The sequence below is a fragment of the Syzygium oleosum genome, unplaced genomic scaffold, assembly GCF_021117445.2.
Source record: "Syzygium oleosum isolate NSW1041296 unplaced genomic scaffold, Sole_v2.1 Sole_v2.15, whole genome shotgun sequence".
NCBI lineage: Eukaryota > Viridiplantae > Streptophyta > Magnoliopsida > Myrtales > Myrtaceae > Syzygium > Syzygium oleosum.
Window position 1 is genome coordinate 7123929 of NW_026607499.1, and position 18909 is coordinate 7142837.

The 18909-nt window shown below is 40.2% G+C and overlaps 2 protein-coding genes across 4 annotated transcripts; one reads left to right on the plus strand and one right to left on the minus strand.

Annotated features, from left to right (window-relative positions):
* Positions 1-1849: 1849 nt before the first annotated feature.
* Positions 1850-11131, plus strand: LOC115675498 (long chain acyl-CoA synthetase 4-like). Its single transcript, XM_030598196.2, has 19 exons — positions 1850-2175; positions 2678-2741; positions 2827-2916; positions 2996-3052; positions 4385-4433; positions 4683-4759; positions 5253-5292; positions 5373-5467; positions 6691-6858; positions 7003-7113; positions 7381-7468; positions 7685-7751; positions 8270-8345; positions 8451-8568; positions 8773-9018; positions 9110-9249; positions 10097-10279; positions 10367-10486; positions 10763-11131. The coding sequence occupies exons 1-19, from the start codon at positions 2024-2026 to the stop codon at positions 10808-10810; spliced, it is 1989 nt and encodes a 662-aa protein (XP_030454056.2). The 5' UTR covers positions 1850-2023; the 3' UTR covers positions 10811-11131.
* A 793-nt stretch (positions 11132-11924) lies between these two features.
* Positions 11925-17291, minus strand: LOC115675549 (endoglucanase 6-like). 3 transcript variants are annotated; one of them, XM_030598271.2, is made up of 9 exons: positions 17018-17285; positions 16667-16879; positions 16153-16353; positions 15113-15202; positions 14645-14809; positions 13835-14119; positions 13324-13672; positions 13161-13211; positions 11925-12773 (listed from the first exon to the last, which is right to left on the minus strand). In XM_030598271.2, exons 1-9 carry the CDS (start codon positions 17201-17203, stop codon positions 12478-12480), a joined length of 1836 nt encoding a protein of 611 aa, XP_030454131.2. In that variant the 5' UTR covers positions 17204-17285; the 3' UTR covers positions 11925-12477. The 3 variants fall into 3 exon arrangements, with proteins under 3 accessions (XP_030454131.2, XP_056174192.1, XP_056174193.1); XM_056318218.1 differs by having other exon boundaries at positions 12759-12773; positions 13161-13224; positions 17018-17291; XM_056318217.1 differs by lacking the exon at positions 13161-13211 and having other exon boundaries at positions 17018-17288.
* Between the last annotated feature and the right edge of the window lie 1618 nt (positions 17292-18909).

Here is an 18909-nt window from a genome sequence, read left to right on the forward strand (position 1 = left end):
TAAGTGAGGAAAGTAATGAAAACATCTAAGTAAGTACAGAAAAAGACAACACTTGAAGATTTGATCTACTTTTTCGGACCAAAAACAAACAGAAGAAAGATTTGATCTACTTTACAGAAGTGAATTTAGATTTTCTAAAAGTCGGAAAGATTCAATCACGGAAAGTGTGAATTTTGAGACACTCCTTCGAATATCTCGCTAACTTTTTTAAGTCACGATTTCATTTGTAATTTAGGAATAGACAACAAAAAAATTCATTTTGACAACTTATATGGGCCATTCATGAAAATTTTGGAAAAAGTGTTTGAGGTTGAAACCTCGCTTAGAATTCACTTTATATTTAGTAGAGATTGAGCAAGCTAACCAAGAGAATATAGCGTTACACGATTCGAAGCATTCATAAATTTACTCAAAAAATAAATCCCTTTGGTAGATAGGATATGAGGCTGGCTATCCACACATTTGTTTGGAATATTATCATATAGTATCAGATAAAATTGAGGAAATTATCAAAAAAGTCACAAATTTATTGTACGAAATTCAATTCGGTTTTAAAATTTCCAGTTTAACCACAATAGTCATAAATTTTTAACGATTTTCCAATTTAGTTCATCCAGTGACCATTTCCTACGCTGGTGGCGCAGCCTAAAAAGAAGATAAATAATGAGGAAAAGGAAATAAAAAGAAAAAAAATTAATACAATAACGAAGAACGAGATCATGAACAGTAAAATAAGAAAGAAAAGAACAAAAAAGGAAAGGAACGAAGAATATCAAAAAATTTATAAAATTTCTCAAAACGAGTTGTTTGGAGTGGAGTGGTACACATCAGATCGCCGGTCAAGGCATGTAGGGTTGCGCCGGATCGACTAAATTCGACAATCACCGAAAGATTTACGACTACATCGACCAAATTGATAATTTTAGAAATAAATCGGAATTCGTATAATAGATTTAGGACGTTTTGGGTAATTTTCCCAATATAATTAAATCCAATCGTATGAAATGTTTGGCGAACCTAGAATAGGATTGGTAAAAAGAAAATTCAAATAAACTACTCTAAAAAGGCACCCTTGATCTATTGTTAGCCCCTAGATTCAGATCCCAGTAGACCCGATCCACTATTAACCCCTAATAGTCATACATCATTGTTGGTATTGGTTGGAGGTTGGGTGATTGGTTTTAGGTTGTGTCGGTCCTAACCTAGAACCGGGAGCCAATCCCGTGACTAACTAGTATGTTTTATTTTTGTGTGTAAAAAACCAAATTCTTACAAGAAAATTTATAAAACCGTACCGCTTCACCATAAAAAAGATACGTCAGTTAAGTGGTGATGCAAAAATATTTTTTTCTCTAAAAAGTCTTCAAATCCAGTTTTAAAACCGGCTCGCCCAAAAATCGAACCGACTGAATCGGTCCTTGAGTAGAATCGGCTTGGGATTCCAACCTTTAGAGCCGGTAACCGAATCAATACTAAGCCCTCGGAATCGGGAACCAAACCGATTCTCCCTAGATTGCGTCCCGGAGCCGATCAATCCAGGTCGGATCGGTCCAATTCTCGGGTCGAATCGGACCTGATGCTCAACCCCTAATCAGAGGGAAACCAGAGAAAATTTGATTTCGACCCAAATAAGAGACATAATCAAACAATAAACAAACCAATCAAATTCGTTAAACAAATCCCTCGTCGGTTGACCAATCCAAACCTAATTCGATTCTCCGACGAATCAAAGTTATCAAATCGTACCTCTGTGTGTGTGTCTCTCTCTCTATCGGGTCTCGATACCGTCATCCACCAGTTTTACCAACTTGCGCCACCTAATGTTTGACGCATTTCCTTTTAACTTCCGAAAAATCGGAAATTTCTTCTCTCCACATTCTTCATATCGCCACCACCCCACCCCTCGTCGCGACCCGTCGATCGGCCGGTGAGCTTCGGAGCCGCAGCAGAGCCTGAGCCGCCGCCGGATCGAGATTCGAATCACCGCGGTGCGCGCGCCCGAGAGCGTGTGGACGGAGCGAGCATGGCGCAGATGAAGTACCTGATCGAGGTGGAGAAGGGGAAGGAGGCCCGGGACGGGCGGCCGTCGGTCGGCCCCGTGTACCGGAGCGCCTTCGCCAGGGACGGCTTCCCCCCGCCGGTCCCCGGGCTGGAGAGCTGCTGGGACGTCTTCCGGTGAGTTGTTGCCCGGCCGGCCCGCCGGCCTGGCGAGATGGCACGGTGATGAGGTGGTCTTTGCATGTCGAGTGTCTCGTTGGTTTGGTGCGCGAAGTGGAAGTGAATTTCTGGCGATGTTTGGTTGTCGATGCTGGTTCGAGATTGGATCGGTTGTATTTTCCCTGAAAGTTTGTTCTTTTGATATGTGTGCAGTGCAGTGCTTCAGATTTCAATACTCTCTTTCTGCAATTCTTAGTAGCGTTTCTACCGGATGCGAAGACCTGCTTGCATGCGTGATTCCGATGGGTTACTTCAGTGAAGCAGTTCATTTCATTGGAGAGACGTAGTAGTCTTTTCTTTCTTCGGCCTGGCGTTTCAGTAGAGCGTGTATTTTTTATTCAACTAGTCAACTCGATCCTATTGACTGCCTTTGTTTGTTTTATTTATGCTGAAAGTATTGTGCATGAGTGATTGTTCTAGGTTGTGATGTTTGTGATAGTAAAGACCATCCTTTTCACAGGATGACTGTCGAGAAATATCCTAATAACCATATGCTCGGTCGACGTGAGATCGTGCGTGGAAAGGTACGATCACTTGTGATGAATTGGTCATTTTTTTTTTGCATCACTTGCTATTTCTTGCCTTGATATCTGGACTGTTTGAGAGCAGGCTGGAGAATATGTATGGCAAACGTACAAAGAAGTACACGATATAGTGATCAGAGTTGGAAATGCTATCCGGAGCTGTGGTGTTGAACCGGTAAAACATTATTGCCAATGAAAGCTCCAGTGTTGAATACCATGTTATGTGTTTTAATTGTTTCGTTTCTGTGACACAGAGAGAGAAATGTGGAATTTATGGTGCCAACTGCCCAGAGTGGATTATGAGCATGGAGGTATGTTGCTTCTTCAGTCAGTGGATCCCTTCAAACATATCAGTAGACTTATAGCTTGTTTGGAAACATAACCTGACTCGATGGTACAAAGTAATAATTGGTACTGGAGCCTGGAGCATAGTCCTGCCGAATCTCATGCCATCTGATTCACTTTCTGGGTTTTTAATGCCTAGATTCTTTCATGTCTCCCCATTTGGGATATCCAACAGTCTATTAGTGAAGGGACATTTCATCTTTTTTTTTTTTTTTCCAATTGATACATGTTGACTGTAAGAAATGAACCTCGGATTTGAGTGTTGCTTGTGGATTTCTGTCCTTTACACTGCCTTGAAGTTTGTCAACTTTTTTCTTACCGTAGACGTTTACATTAAAAAAAAAAAATGCTGAGTGGCACAATGAACGACAATCAAAATTGAAGCAAGATCCAATGCCTTCCTGTGGGGTCTGATAATTACAGGGTAAAACACAGACTAGTATAGCTAGGTATGAGTTATATTAAAAGTATGCCAAAGGTACTTAATATGAAATTTGAATCAGCGCATCTTGCTCAAGACAAGCACTTCTGATCATCTGATAAATTAACATCTTCATTTAGTCACTTGAAGAATGGCATCCTTTGATGCCAGAATCAAGCTACATACATGCAAAAGATTCGCTTGAAGAAGCATAGGATGTCGTGAAAACTCTAATTGAAAAGGTCTTGGCAAGATGTTATAAGTTTAGATTGAAACGTGATCACTCAACAAAAGATGGGGAATATATACTTTATTTGGATAAGAAAGGTGCATTTTTGTTAGAATTATGTGGGACTAACATAAGAAAATTGTTCCGACCAAAAAAAAAAAAACGTAAGAAAATTGTTTGGTGTTATCTCGAGATTAAGTGAGATATTGGATTCAAATCACACTGCCAGTTAAATAAGCCAAGAAATCACCAAGTTTTTAAGTTCTTTTGTCCAGGTTTTCACTTAAGATGTGAAGTATTTAAGAAATACCGATGAGTGATCAAGTATATTTTTTGGTTGTATGATGTGCATATTGAATTGAAAGTAAGCAGGGGCAGCAGAAATAAGTTGTATACCATTAGAATCAGGATATTGCCTGCTGAAGGTTCAACTGCTTCCATTGTACTTTAGGATCATGGGTAACTGCCTCACTGTCCTAGACTTGTAATCCATTCCCACAGCCATTTTAAATGCTTTTGTGTGCTGTTGAGTGTTTCTATATCGTCTCTGTTGTGTGGTGGAAGCTCCTTGTCATTTTTTATGTGTCTTCTTATTTGAAGTTGTACTCTGCTGTGCACCAAAATTAATTGATTCCGAAACTACTGCAGGCGTGCAATGCTCATGGGCTCTATTGCGTTCCTTTATATGACACGTTAGGTAGGTATTTTCCTTCTGATATAAATTGTGTAATACGTGTAGATGACAGGTTTGGAATGGTTTTCAAGCATCATTGGGCACAGTTGGACGACTATCCACTGATGAGCGCATTCAATCTTAAGAATATTTCCGTCACTAACTTTATAGTCAATGCAAATTGAATAATTTGTGCCAGTTCATGCCTTTTTTTAGCTTGATAGTACCAATAGGTTGTGCTCAATTACAATGTGTTTTCCCATCGATTTGCAGGTGCTGGTGCTGTTGAATTCATTATATGTCATGCTGAGGTTTCAATTGCTTTCATAGAGGAGAAAAAGATTGCTGAGGTCCAAATTTCGTTCTAATTCAGTTGTTTTTCATTCTTAGCTCTTTCATGGACAATTCCACAACTATACACACTTTAATTTCCTGATGAGTAAGAAATTGATAATAATGTGTTTTCTGAACTTATTATGCTAGCAAGAATGTAGCTAATTAATTATGGTGAATTTGCTCTGGAAATATTTTTCTTGTTATATTGCCACCTATTCAATACGATATATTGTTAAGGGAAATGCTTATGTGACTGTCTTCAATCTACTGTGAGAATAATAGCTTGTTTTGAGCCACAAAAAAATAAATAATAAATAATTAGAAATTGTTGTGGGGTCTACCCCTTCAAGAATTTGTGGCTCACAACAAGCTGTTATTCTAACAGCAGTCCAAAGACTTATGCTAGCAAGGCCCTATTGTTAATACGATAGTGGCATGAGAATTTAGGTTTTGATAGAGGCATCTTTTCTTCTTCGATTATTCTTCAGTCTTTCTTTGTACATACAGGTACTGAAAACATTTCCACGCACAACGGAGTTCTTGAAAAGTAAGTTATTAAGATGATTAACTTTCCTGATACCTATACTTGTAGAATGCTGGATTTTTATCAAGTCTTCCATGTTGTAGCACTCGTGAGCTTTGGAAAGGTAACCCCTGAACAAAGGGAGGAAGTTGAGAAGTTTGGTTTGGCTATATATGCTTGGGACGATTTTTTGAAACTGGTCAGTTTCTCTATCCATGTACTTGTTCTGTTGGTCACTGAAATTTGCTCTGCTTCTTTGTGTCATCAACTGCAAGGGATGTTCATATTTCGTTCAAGCCAAACCTTTACTTCTTCATGTGAGAAATTACAGTTGTACTCAGCATTCTTCATCTTTATCCTTGGAATGCTATATATAAGGGCTTCAATCTTCACGTCCAGTATCAATGCAGCCTTTCCTAATGCTTTTATCAGAAATTTTTTCTCTTTGGACATGTCACAACTTTAGTGCTTGCAAAACCAATTGTAGCTGTAGGAAATGTTTGGCTGTATTCCTTCATAGTGCCTCTGTGTTGTGTGTGTGTCTGTGTGGTGATTTTGTGAGGTTATTCTAGCTCGATGGTTAAGTTTGATTCATTTCAGTGCTTACTATTAGTTGATCAGTATTTGATCCATTCTTCTAATGCATTAGAAGTTTAAGTAACCCCTTTGTTTCTCCGAGTTGTCTATTGAGGTGTTATACCCTTGTTGGTTAGATATGACATTCGTCCCAATGGCAAATTAAATTTATCCTGATGCTCCTCCAACGGAAAACCATCATATGAGTGATCTGTTCAAAATTGTGTTCCCATACTTCAAGTGTTTTTAAAGATAAAAAACATTCTTGCTTGTGTTGCATTGTATGAGTGTATATATTTGGTAATATTCTGACATTTCCAAGTTCCAATTTTTTGCTTTATTTATTTTTATGCCAAACCCAAATGTCACACAACTAAATACAGAGATGAGTCAGCCAGATACATTTCCATGCTCTGTACCAAGTCGAGCGTGAGAAATATTATGCACTGAAAGCTGTTAAAGTTGTGGTAGTTCGGTGAGACAAGAACAATGATCAGTGCTGCAACTTTAGATCTGGGTGGTGTGGACCTTTCCGTCTTTGTATCTTTTGCACATTGTGTCGTTAACTTGATGGTCGATCTAGAAATCTGCTTTGCATGGTTTATCTTTTGGCTGCTTTTGAATTTGATGGCTAATGTTGCTTACGTCCCTTACCTGTTCTAAATAGAGCTCTGATGGATCTGGATTCCATGTCTCTAGGCTAACTGACAATAAAAAAATAGGATAGCTTGTTGATCGACTGAATGCTGCATCTCTCACATGCATGCCTTTTCTAAAGTGAAAAATATGCTTTGTGATTGCTTAATTATAGTAGCTCCAACATCTGCTGCCTACTTTCACTTGCAGGGAGATAATCAGCAGTTTGAACTTCCTGCCAAAGAGAAAACAGATATATGTACGATCATGTACACTAGTGGAACAACCGGTGATCCGAAAGGTGTAATGATTTCTAATGAGAGCATCGTCACTCTTATAGCTGGAGTGAAGCGTCTGCTAGAGAGTGTCAATGAAAAGGTAAGATTTTTCCAATTTCATGTCTAGATCTCCTGAAGAGGGCAAACACTTTGGGACCAATTGCAGCAGATATGCTTTATGCCATATGATACAAACATTAAAGGATTCATTTAGTTTTAACACTATATCTTCTGACTCTGACAGCTCCACCATAAGGATGTGTATATGTCATATCTTCCACTGGCCCACATCTTTGATAGGGTGATTGAGGAGTGTTTTATACATCATGGTGCTTCAATTGGATTTTGGCGTGGGGTAAGGATGCTGACTATGATACATTATACCTTTCTTTTTAGGAAAATCATATACTAAAGTTTTACTAAGGCTTATTTGCTAATTAGCATGGTGGTTGGTGGAAGTTGAATTGTTTGTATTGGGATTTTTCTTTGATACATGGGACACAAACAATGATTTCTCTGCAATTATTGTAATTGAGGATATTTTTTCAGTTACAATTTCTTTTTTCTTCTTTTACCGATAAAGAATTTGTTGTCATAGTTGTTCATGTCTTATTTGTTCCAGGATGTTAAGTTGTTGATTGAGGACATTGGGGAATTAAAACCAACTATTTTCTGCGCTGTACCCCGCGTGTTAGATAGAGTATACTCAGGTAAAATTTTCTTTTGACCTGATTCACTTAGTCTAATAACTTTACTAACGTCTTTTCCATGGCATTTGATATTTCAATTTGGATTACTGCTGCCTTCATGAATGTAGAGACATAACTTTAGACCTTGCATGTGCAAAATCATTTTACGTAAATGCTACTTTGAAACTTAACAGAAGTAGATCTGATTTGTTAACAAATAATTGCTCATGCATGCAGGGTTGACTCAGAAGATCTCTGCTGGAGGTTTCTTAAGACATAAATTGTTCGACTTTGCATACTCATAGTAAGTTCTTTGTTAAAATTCGCATTTTACCTGTGGGAGTGGATAAAGCTCGTTGGGCATGATAAAGATGGAATTATCATATATTTATCCAACGTGCTTTTATTTGCTTCCTTGCAGAATGTTTTAATGTTTGGGTCCTTTTTCTTCCAATGGAAATTTGTCTCCTTGATTGTTTCCACTGTATACCTAGAAATGATTTCCTTGGACGTGTGATAGTCCAGAATGTTGCAGGCATCAAATGGCTTAATTATGACGATGTCTCCCACTTTAGACTTGTAGAGTGATCTGACTAACAAACTAGCCAATTGTATCTCATATTTCAATTTTTGAGATCTCTTCCTACAATGTTGGACTGATGAGGTTGGAACCTGTCCAATCATGTCTAGGATCATAACAAATTCTGTGCACAATTTGTTAATGTTTTCGCATCTCTTTTATGCTTGGTTATTTGTACTGAATGGATTGCTGCATTGTACCTTCATATCTGATTATTATTTATGCTCATAAATTTGCTGTAGCAAGTTATATAACTTGAAGAGGGGGAACAAATATGAAGAGGCAGCGCCTTTATTTGACAAATTTGTCTTCAGTAAGGTGATCAAAAAATAGACTTGTGGTGCATATTTCTAATTGTCCTTCCCAACCTTATATCCAACTAAATCCTGACGTTTTCAATTTCTCTTGCTTGCCGTATATCAGGTAAAGCAAGGGCTGGGTGGAAATGTACGACTGATTCTATCAGGGGCAGCCCCTCTATCTAACCACGTAGAAGCTTTCCTTAGGGTGGTTACATGTGCACACGTTCTACAAGGATATGGTATGAATTGCCCCCTCTTTGTATGTTTTACATGTTCTCTCTGTCTTTTTCTTGTTGATTCTAAACTTCGAGAATTAATCATTGTTAAAATTGCAATATAGCAAGAGAACGAATAGCAAGAATTAAGCTCTCAAAAAGATGGATGATGGTGAGCATGCCATGTTATCCTGCGATTACTTTAAGTATTTCTCTTAATGCTTGTAGGTCTGACCGAAACCTGTGCTGGCACATTTGTTTCACTACCAAATGAGCACTCAATGCTTGGCACAGTGGGCCCTCCGGTGCCTAATGTTGATGTCTGCTTGGAATCTGTTCCTGAAATGGGATATGATGCCCTCTCAAGCACCCCGCGAGGAGAAGTATTGGTGAAGGGAAAGACCTTATTCAGTGGTTATTATAAACGAGAAGATCTGATTAGAGAAGTTATGGTTGATGGATGGTTTCATACAGGTACCTGTAGCCCCCTTCTTAGATTCAGTGAAAGTTAAACCTGTGCCATTCAGACTCTCTTAAGTCAAAATGTATGGATGTTTTGCATCAGGGGATGTTGGCGAGTGGCAACCAGACGGAAGCTTGAAAATAATTGACCGCAAGAAAAATATTTTTAAGCTTTCACAAGGAGAATATGTAGCTGTTGAAAACCTGGAGAACATTTATGGCCTCGTTAGTGCTATTGATTCGGTATGCTTCGTTGATCTTCCATTTACTTCCTTTTGGCATTTGATTTGTGTCTTGCTTATTTATGCAAATTTCTTATTTCATTAAGTACTGATGAGCGCAATGCATATTTTCTGCTATATCTTTCGTGGAATTCCTCCTGTTTCCCTTTACCTTCTGAAGTGGTGTCTTATTGTCCTGTTGACCGGAAAATCAGTCACTATCAATTTAATTTGCTTGTGACTTAGATCATAGCTATCCTATTGATTGCTGGCTCCTACATTCTTTGACAAATCTATGGCTTAGAGAGATAGATACTGTCTCTCGTGGGCATTGAAAGCTTGTCAACACACAGTTCCATTAAATACATTACCTGTACTATTTGTGCTACACGGTTTTGGATCTAGCAGGATGATTAACATGTCGGTTATGTTTTCCGCTGCCAATGCTATCTGCTTTCAGAATTGCGCGTATACATTGGATTGATCCTTTATGATCTTAGATATTTATCATTTTCCATGACTTTTGACAAGAATTTCTACAAGCTGCTTATTACATTGTTATAGTAGTGAAATTTCTACTGAAGTAGTCGTGCATTCTGGTCTGAACATGTTTGATTTTCTTCCCCTACCACATGAAAGCCAGAAGTGCACAATCTAATCCAAGTTGTTTCCCTTGCCAATCTAGAGACTTAAAATGTTTGATCAAAGGCACAGTTAAGATCTTACTACAATTTTCTGACCTGTTCCCTTTTTTGGTTTGGCCAAATACTTGTCATCCCTTAAACATAGGCTTGTTGTGTCTTCCAGCTCCTCATAAATTATCAGCATTTGCTCGTTTCACCTGACTGTGGTCATCCGTCTTTCCCCAGATATGGATTTATGGTAACAGCTTTGAGTCCTTCCTTGTTGCCGTGGTTAATCCCAACAAAGAAGCTCTTGAAAAGTGGGCTCGGGAGAATGGAGTTAGCGGGGATTTCAATTCTCTATGCGAAAATCCCAGAGCAAAGGAGTTCATCATAGGAGAGCTCTCAAAGACTGGGAAAGAAAAGAAGGTTCCGAGTTATATTGCTTATGCAGAAACCTTTTTTTTCCTTCCTTTCGGGCATCTTTCTAATACTTCGAAGGTTTTCTCTTTGCAGCTGAAGGGATTTGAGTTTATTAAGGCGGTACACCTTGATCCTGTACCATTCGATATGGACCGTGATCTTCTCACTCCTACATATAAGAAGAAGAGGCCCCAATTGCAAAAATACTATCAGGTAGCTCTTACAAGCCAAGACAAAGGTTTTATTTTTCTTTTATTTTAATTCAGTCCTCATTCACTCACGTATGGCATGGAGTTAGTAGAATCAGGTCATGGTCTTTAAGATTGAATGTTTGATTGGGACAGCCGTATATATTGGAGTAAAATGTCTGTATGAGTTGTCTCATGTGCAGTTGCCAGTCAGCTGTTTGAGAGACATTGTTATGCTTTATATTATGATTTCTTCTAATAATCTCTATTCCAAAGAATACTAAATAAAAATTTCTTGCAGGGTGTCATTGATAACATGTACAAAAGTGTAAACAAGCCGAGTGCCTGAAGTGTCCTCATCTGCATCCATGGCTGTTTAACCTGTACAAGAGTGCAAATAAGCCGAGTGACAGAAGTGTCGTCCGCCTTCATGGCTGTTTCAAAAGCATTCATTTCCGAGACTGTACATATGTTTATTTAAACAGCTGATATGTTTCCAGATAGATCGTTTACTCAGCTGGTTTCTACAGACTAGTGCATGAATCACGCATTTTAGTTATATTGTTTACACAATACCATTACACAGAAGTGATGCTTTAGAACTCATGCAACTCCACAGGCCATTGTACTGCTGTATTCACTATTTTGAATTATTGATTGTGTTTCCGTACCTGTTTTGAAGCCTCTCACTAGCCAGATGCTCTAGGTGTTAATGTTCTAAAATTAGAAATCTAGAGCCTACTGGCCCCGGCGACGATAATCTATGAATTTGCTAATCGGTCAGGGTCACGCCCTCACTTGGAATGAGGAAAAAAGTAGCGATAAATGATGAACTGCCCAAACCGAGCCGGTTTGTTATAATAAGGTGAGAACAAGTAAGTAAGAAGAGGAGGGTTAAGTACGAGAACGTGACTGAAATTGACAAAGCGTTGCCTGTTTTGTTCTTTCTTTTTTCCTGTATTGGTCGGAATTAGGTATTCGTGTTTATTTTCGTACTCTAAGAGCGAATTAAATGAACGGTTAAATAGTCGATCGCGCTAACTCTAATTTCATTCGATCGCTAACTTTGGATCACAATAAAGAAGTCCCACAAGATTCATTAGAATTCAGTTGGTCCGCTAATTTTTAAGGACAACAAGCAATTATACAAAGCACTTACGATAGTGGCTATTAACTTGCCCTAATGAGAGAAGAATAAATGATACAGTTATTGCTGTCCTTTCATTTGCATCTCATCTCAAGATTGAGGGAGATCCAAAGCATATCTATGCCCAAGTGCAGTTTTTACACTGGTGCAAGTGGATTTCTACTCAAGTATACTGGTTACAATTAATGCTTTCGAACTTCCGAAATGAAAGTCAATTGCTCAGAACAGATCCTGGCCTCGAGTTTTGACAGAGTTTAAGTGCTTAATCCATTAAAAAAGCATGGAGAACAGACTCGTGGCGGGAATATCTGTCAAATTGTTGCAAAGAAATAAGAAACTGGGTCATTGCAAGGACAGAGGTTACACAATTTCTTGCAGAAGAAACAAGTTATGTTGCAGAGCTTACAACAGCATTGGCAACACCACACAACACAAAACAGACAACCAAATCTTCTGTCTAATGCTAGAAAAGGAAAAAAAAGAAAACACTCTTTTGTAACCTGTTGTTGTGAAACCATTCTTTTGACCTCTCAAAGCTTTTTTCCACTCTATCATCACCTTTCCAATGTCTCTATATAGCAGCAGGTGAAGTGGCAGGAGAAAGAGGATGAGCTCTCCTTTCTTAGCATTCTGTCTCTTCACTCCTTTCTTGCCTTCCATCTTCAACCTTTGTTTATTCCAGTGTCATCCGACACCTCCATAATCACATTTCACTCAAGAAATTAAAAAAACTAAATGGACGAAAAAAGCACTGACTTTTTCTTCGAATGCCAATACTATAGCTGCACAATCCTTACACTTCAACTGCGCAAACCTCTTCTTTAGTCTTCTGACTTCGGATTGCCGTAGTTGCATAGGTGATTCAATACCTATTCCAAGGTGTAGTTTGAGATCGAAACTTCTGCCTGAGAAGAAGAGTGGATATAGACAAACTCGAAGCTTTTTCCGGCTGGCAATGAGCGGAGCCACGAAGGGAAAGTGTACGAATCACCAGATTTTGTGAGACCCCACAGGGGCCCATAGAGCTTGGATATGGAAAACCGAAGGTTTTGGAGAGTTTTATCAGACTTGTTTGTCACAATTGTTGAGTATCTGTAGTAAGTTCTTCCGTTGCTGTTCCAAGACGAGGTCAACTTCTGCTCTACAGCAACTGGACTAGTGATGGCTGCGAAAGGAAATAATGTTCACAGCCAGGAAAGTAAAATGCAACACCAATGTATTGACATTGATCAAAACCATATACCAGTGGAAAACAAATCACTTTTACTGCTTTGTGTTAGAACATTACATGATGAATGAATTTGATTTAGAAGTCGTAATAATCAGCGATGAATCTCTTTAACTTAGAGTATTGATGTCTCATCCAGTCATCACCATTTTTGCACACTAATGTAAAGCTTTTGCTTATCTCTTTTTTTTTTAGGATGGACGAATCAAATGATATAATGGTTCTGTTCCTATTAGTATCAATGATATAAGTCGGATCTAAGATGTAGACATTCCCACCAGAAAAGAAGAAATGTGTTATTGGATTTATAGACAATTCAATTACCTGGGACTGGATTTGGTCGCGAAACAATCGGTTTTAGGGCAGGAAGCTCAACTGCACGAAGATGCTTATTAGTCATTGATGAACAACCAGTGAGTTAGTCCAAAATGCTGCTTCTAATCAAAACAAAATTTGGGTATAACATTCATTATCATGATCTATTCACCTGGAAGAAGCTGGTTATATCCGCCGTGGCCTCCACTTAGCCTTGCAAGCACGCCGAGGAGAGGTGCATTGTTGTATGTGGCTGGCTCGGTTTGCTCGTAGTTGTTCCTCTGGTCTGCAAAATTGTCATAGGCATCAGGTCCGCCGACTATTGCACCAGTCAGGAGATTCGGATCGCCGGCCTTTCTGCTGAACCAGGTTGCATAGCCTCCTCGGCAGCTCACGAATGTGGGGTTGACCTTAAAAGAGACGATCGAAGAAGCCCGGTGGTGGACTTGCCTCGGGTAGTTGGTTCCATACCCCACCATGTAACTTGTTGCTCTTGGGTTGTCCCCAAGAATATAGTCCACCTGCAAGTGTAATGATTTATGCTCCAGCAATTGATTGAATCTTTGCCCTTTCATCTTGTCAATGCACTTGTTAGCTGGTTCCTTATTGTATTTCTTATGAATTCACTAGGCTATAAATTGAACCAGGAAAAGACGCGAGAGAGTCAGGAATCATTAACGTGCCTGTGATTTTGCGAACGAGAAGAGCGCAGAAGGAGCGATGGCACCCGAGGAGCAGTGCAAGTTCCTTCTAGAAGACGCGAGGTAATCGGAATAGACAGTCATCAGGAATGAGGCACTGGTGACGAACTGCAAGTTGTTCCACCGCTGGCGGAACATGAGACCGCCGGGTGTCCTCTGGACATTCCTAGTCCCTCTGCCGAGGCACGAGCACATAAAGTACTCCGCCTTCTGCTGGTACCTCTCGAATACCGGTGCATAGTGACCTGCTCTCCCTTGCATCAGAATCTGCAGTGGAAGCAACACACAAGAACCCAGTCAAGCTTCCTCATCCAAACCGCTACAACAGAGTGATGTTGTTGCCTAGTATAGAGGAACCATCTAATCCGCATGATTACAAAATCAGCTATCATAAATCAAAGATCGATTTTACTAACTCACGGAGCTTATCCTTTGTTGAACTACGAGTCCAAGACTTCATCAAATTCGACCAAGAAACCACACATGATCTATGGCGAGTTTACGTACGCCAATATGCAGATTGAATGATAAGAAACTAATCCATCATGTCTATTAACTCCGTATATCGGGATACATCCCATTAATAAGCAACTGAGCTTCACAGAGCCGAGTGGCGACGAGCCACACTGGCATTATGCGACAACTAGAATGCCAATGATCAACTAAACGAGACGAGGTGAGCCCGACATGTCAATATGCAATTTCGTCTCTAGCCGAATGAATAAAATGGGTGATCGAGCGAGTGATAAGAGATTTGGTTGATGTGTGCTGTGATTGAAGAAAAGAAGTGACCTTCGACACAAGCGTCTGAACACCGGCATACTTGACATCCCAGCTGAATTCAGTCATGGCCCATCCAGTCCCACCAAGGGAGTCGCCATTCTTGCCCAGGTACTCCAAGTAATATTGATTGTTTGTTGCCCGGAACAGCCACGCAGCTGCCCACAACAGCTCATCCTGCACCACCCCAAGAAAAAAACCAACAAGTCCATCTTTATCCTTTCTTTACGACGCGCACATCCGAACCCTCGGCCTTGATTCGATCGAAACACATGATCTCGATAAACAGAGTCGTTGCGAGGTCTAAGTACTGTTAATCTCAAGCGCATTTGTAGCTTGCAAATCTCAAACAGATGCAACATGAACCAACCCTGAAACTTATGACATGACTCAAACTAATCACCATCTTTATACGCATCTACGAGTATCTAGACATGGAAAATGAACAGTTGATACGGACAGTCATGCCGAGACACTCACGTTGTAACCACTGACTGATCGATAGTACTTCTGGGCCAAGGTGATGCTGCCGTCGTATTTCCCTCTGTATTTGTCCGCAAACTCAAATAGCTGGAAAAAAAAAGAAGAAACAAAAAGAAAGAAAAAGGAAAAAGGAAAATTTACGTAGATTATATGCATTTTTTTAGCATAATAGGAATTCTTAAGATACTTGTTCTCTTCTTTTTTGTGTTGTGTTGATTGGGTTCTTTATTTTTACTGCAATTTAATAGAAGATAGAGGACAAAATAATGCAAAAAAAAGAAGAAAAAAACTAGTAAAGGAAGAAGGTTGGCCGACGCCGACAGCGTCGTCTCACGTGACGAGATACGGCAGAAGGACGAGGAGTCGCGCTCGATCGGTGCACGTGGACGGTCCAGATTCGGCGGTACGATTTAGATCTAGACGCAATACTATGTGCCTTACCAAGAAGATCCAAATCGTAACGCCGAGCTTCGTTGCCGCCATTTATCATCATTCTTCAATTATTTCTTTTTACGCCCAAATCTAAATTAATTTTTTAGATTCGATTATGAATTTGTCATCCAAGTTGAAGTTTAGAATAAATGACCTCCTTTTAAAATTCGATTTTAAGTAAAGTCTCCCCCTTTTTTTCTTTTGAAGATTATTTGCATAGACCCTTATTAGACCCTATATACACACGCCAAGATAGTATCAATAATTGCGAATTTGATTTTTAAACCGACCGGTACGAAATGTTTTGGATGGGATAAGGAAACATCATGCTATAAAGGAAAAAAGGATACTCATGTTGCATTAATTGAGGTACAATACCATAAGGAGATTTAAATTTTCACCAGCAGCTTTTTTAATTTAATAATTAGTTCCTTTTAAATCCGCTTTTTTTTAGTAAGATTTTCTTGGCCAAGGACAATGTAATGTAGAGGAGTTAGCTAGGTGGTCCATCTCTATGAATGCAAGCAAACAGGTGTCTGCTCGCACCGACCAAGCTCCACATCCAATTCAAAAATGCCTTTCTGTAAATCGAACTAGTGCGAAACCTGTTGGGCATGGTGGAGGAGCTCGGCGGAGTAGGCGGGGTCGTGGCGGCGGAAGACGAGGGAGGCGGCGGCCATGGCGGCGGCGGTCTCCCCGGCGAGGTCCGACCCGGGGTTGCTCGGGTCGATCCGGTACGCCCTCCTGTCGGTGGTCATGTCCTCCGGCCTCTGCCAGCAGTAGTGGTCGCTGTTCCCATCCCCCACCTAAGCGACAATTCCAATATCGCATTCCCCAAACCGGCATCAAAAGAAACCGTTATCAACATTTAATTCATAAACTAATGTTCAAACCAAATTGCTCTCTGTTTTACCTACAGAAAGAGCACAAGATAAATCCATTGAAAGCGACAGAGAGAAAGAGAAAGCAGAAAGATACCCCCATAATCAATATCAATGTATGTAATTATCAAACTAGAAGGAGGCCCCTACTTGTTCGTGCATCGATTTTGTGATTAGTTTGTGACTGAAGATTCATTTGAGAAAAGAAAGAAGAAGTTTCTGAATGAGTTTTGCTAACCTCTCCATAGAGGACATAGGGATGAGGATGGGCCTTGATGAAGTAGTCGGTGCCCCATTTGACGGCCTCCATGGCGTGGCCAAGCTCGCCGCTCTTGGCCATCTGCTTCCCATACTCCAGTATGCTCCACGACATCATCGTCACCGTGAACGCCATTGGCAGCCCAAACTTCACGTTGTCCCCTGCATCATAATACCCTCCCACCAGATCCACCTGGAGTTCCCCCCCAAAGAGAATAAACATCCAAAAAAGAAACAATCAAGTTCCGTTTAGCAGATCGTGTCGAATTCTTTTTTCTTTTGCCATTTGGTGATAAGGGTAGCCAAAAAAGGAGGAGAAAGTGCGACGTACTCCGCTGGCTTTGCCATCGTTAAGGCCAGAGTTGGCCCTCCAGGAGACCCTCTGGTTCCACGGGAGATGGCCAGATCTCTGAGCTTCAAAGAAGAGGATGCTCTTGCTCAGAGCTTGCCCATAGTCATGACCACCAAGAACCATGGTGGGTATGCACAGAACCAGCACCAGAAGCAGAGGAGCCATCGAAATGGTGAGCCTCACGAGCCGCTCCGTAACGTGACCGAAACTTCCCAGGAATGCCAAGTATTAGGAAACAGAGAGCGTTTGGACAGTCTTTGACTTTGTCATGGGGAATGAGAAATGCGGGATGAAATAGTGCTAGTGGGGATTATTCTTTGCTTCGAACGTTTGAACACAAAAAAAGAGCCCCAGCAAAACAAAAAAAAAAGGGTGAAGTGATTGAAGTGAAGGAATGGCAATGTCGGTCTGATTTATCGGATAAATGTTCTGATAGACCCCCTCCCTCAGGAAGCAGAGAGACTACTTCTCGGTACTCACACGGAGTGAAAAAGAAAAAAGAGTTGAGAGGAACAGAGAGAGAGAGAGAGAGAGAAAGAGAGAGAGAGAGTTTGGAAGTGAGGGAGCGAAGAGCATGAAGTGACCCTTTATGCAGATGAGGAAAGGAAGGTCCTTTAATGCCCAGAAATTGCTAAATGGGGCCAATAAAAGCAATCTCTCTCTCTCTCTCTCTCTCTCTCTCTCTCTCTCTCTCTCTCTTTCCTTCCTTTTAATTTATTTCTCTCAACGAATTTATTTCTCTTTTGGGTGACTGCATTGGGAAACGGTTGAAAAACAGAACAGAATCACGTGGATGTCCCGGGCTTTTAGGGTGCGTTTCGTAACTATTTTATTTTTGAAAATAATTTCTGTCCAGAAATCTTTATTCTGTTCCCGAAAATAATTTCTAAGCATTTTGAAGGCATTTGAAGGCATTTGGTAACGTTTCAAAATTTCCATTCCTGGAATAGAAAAAGAATAAAAATACGTTTGGTAACTGCACAAAATTTCTTTTTATTAATAATATTTTTATATTTCTTTCTTCTTCTTTTTTCCTTTTTTTTTTCTTCTCCTTCTTGGCCATGGCCGGCGACGGTGAGGGCGAGAGAGGCCCTTGCCGGCCCTGGCCTGTGGCCGGTCGCCGATGACCCGGCCATGGCCAAGAAGAAGAACAGGAAAGAAGAATATAGGAAAGAAGAAAAAGAAAAAGAAAAAGAAAATCTTTTCTATTTCTCTTTCTTGTTCTCAGAATCAAGAATCAACTTTTTTTTGCTTATTGATTCTGGTCCAAAATTGATTCGGGGAACAAATTTGTGTCCGGGAACAAAATATTTACCAAACGGATTTCTATTTTTTTTTGTTCCCCGAATTAAAAGAATAAAATCAGTTACTATTTGGCAAGTTACCAAACGCACCCTTACAGGTAAGAAGGAGTCTGGATTTTAAAGGATTTTTGTTGGGAAGAAGAACAAGGACGAAAACATTAACATTTAGCGTACGAAAGCCAGAGTTGCAGTGTACTGTGCAGCATATGTTTTGACCAGAAACAAGATTATGCAGAACGTCGGTGGACTGAGGCAGCAAGATCATACGGTAGCAATTCATGATGTTAATCACGACATGGGGACTTGGGTATGGACTGCTGCACTTTCGCAGGTACAACGGAGGCTCTGGAGCCAGAGAACCACCGAAAGAAGAACGTGCATTTGCTCAGAGCTCAATTAGTTCACCGCCAGTCACAGCAGTAGAGAGAGAGGTAAAAAATGTTCAGAGAAGCCGTTTATGGCTCTCTTTTTCCTTAAAAATTTGATTTTTATGCTGTGACCCCACTTCGAAAATGTCGATGTCGACTCTCCATCCCTCTTTCCGGGAAGCTCGCTTGGGGCTTTGGG

Coding starts and splice junctions, on each gene's coding strand:
- LOC115675498 (XM_030598196.2), top strand. CDS start 2,024: ATGGCGCAGATGAAGTACCTGATCGAGGTGGAGAAGGGGAAGGAGGCC. Junction 3,053..4,384: donor AGTGGATTATGAGCATGGAG/GTATGTTGCTTC, acceptor AAACTACTGCAG/GCGTGCAATGCTCATGGGCT. Junction 6,859..7,002: donor TAGAGAGTGTCAATGAAAAG/GTAAGATTTTTC, acceptor TGACTCTGACAG/CTCCACCATAAGGATGTGTA.
- LOC115675549 (XM_030598271.2), bottom strand. CDS start 17,203: ATGGCTCCTCTGCTTCTGGTGCTGGTTCTGTGCATACCCACCATGGTT. Junction 14,810..15,112: donor GATCAGTCAGTGGTTACAAC/GTGAGTGTCTCG, acceptor GGGGTGGTGCAG/GATGAGCTGTTGTGGGCAGC. Junction 13,212..13,323: donor ATATAACCAGCTTCTTCCAG/GTGAATAGATCA, acceptor ATCTTCGTGCAG/TTGAGCTTCCTGCCCTAAAA.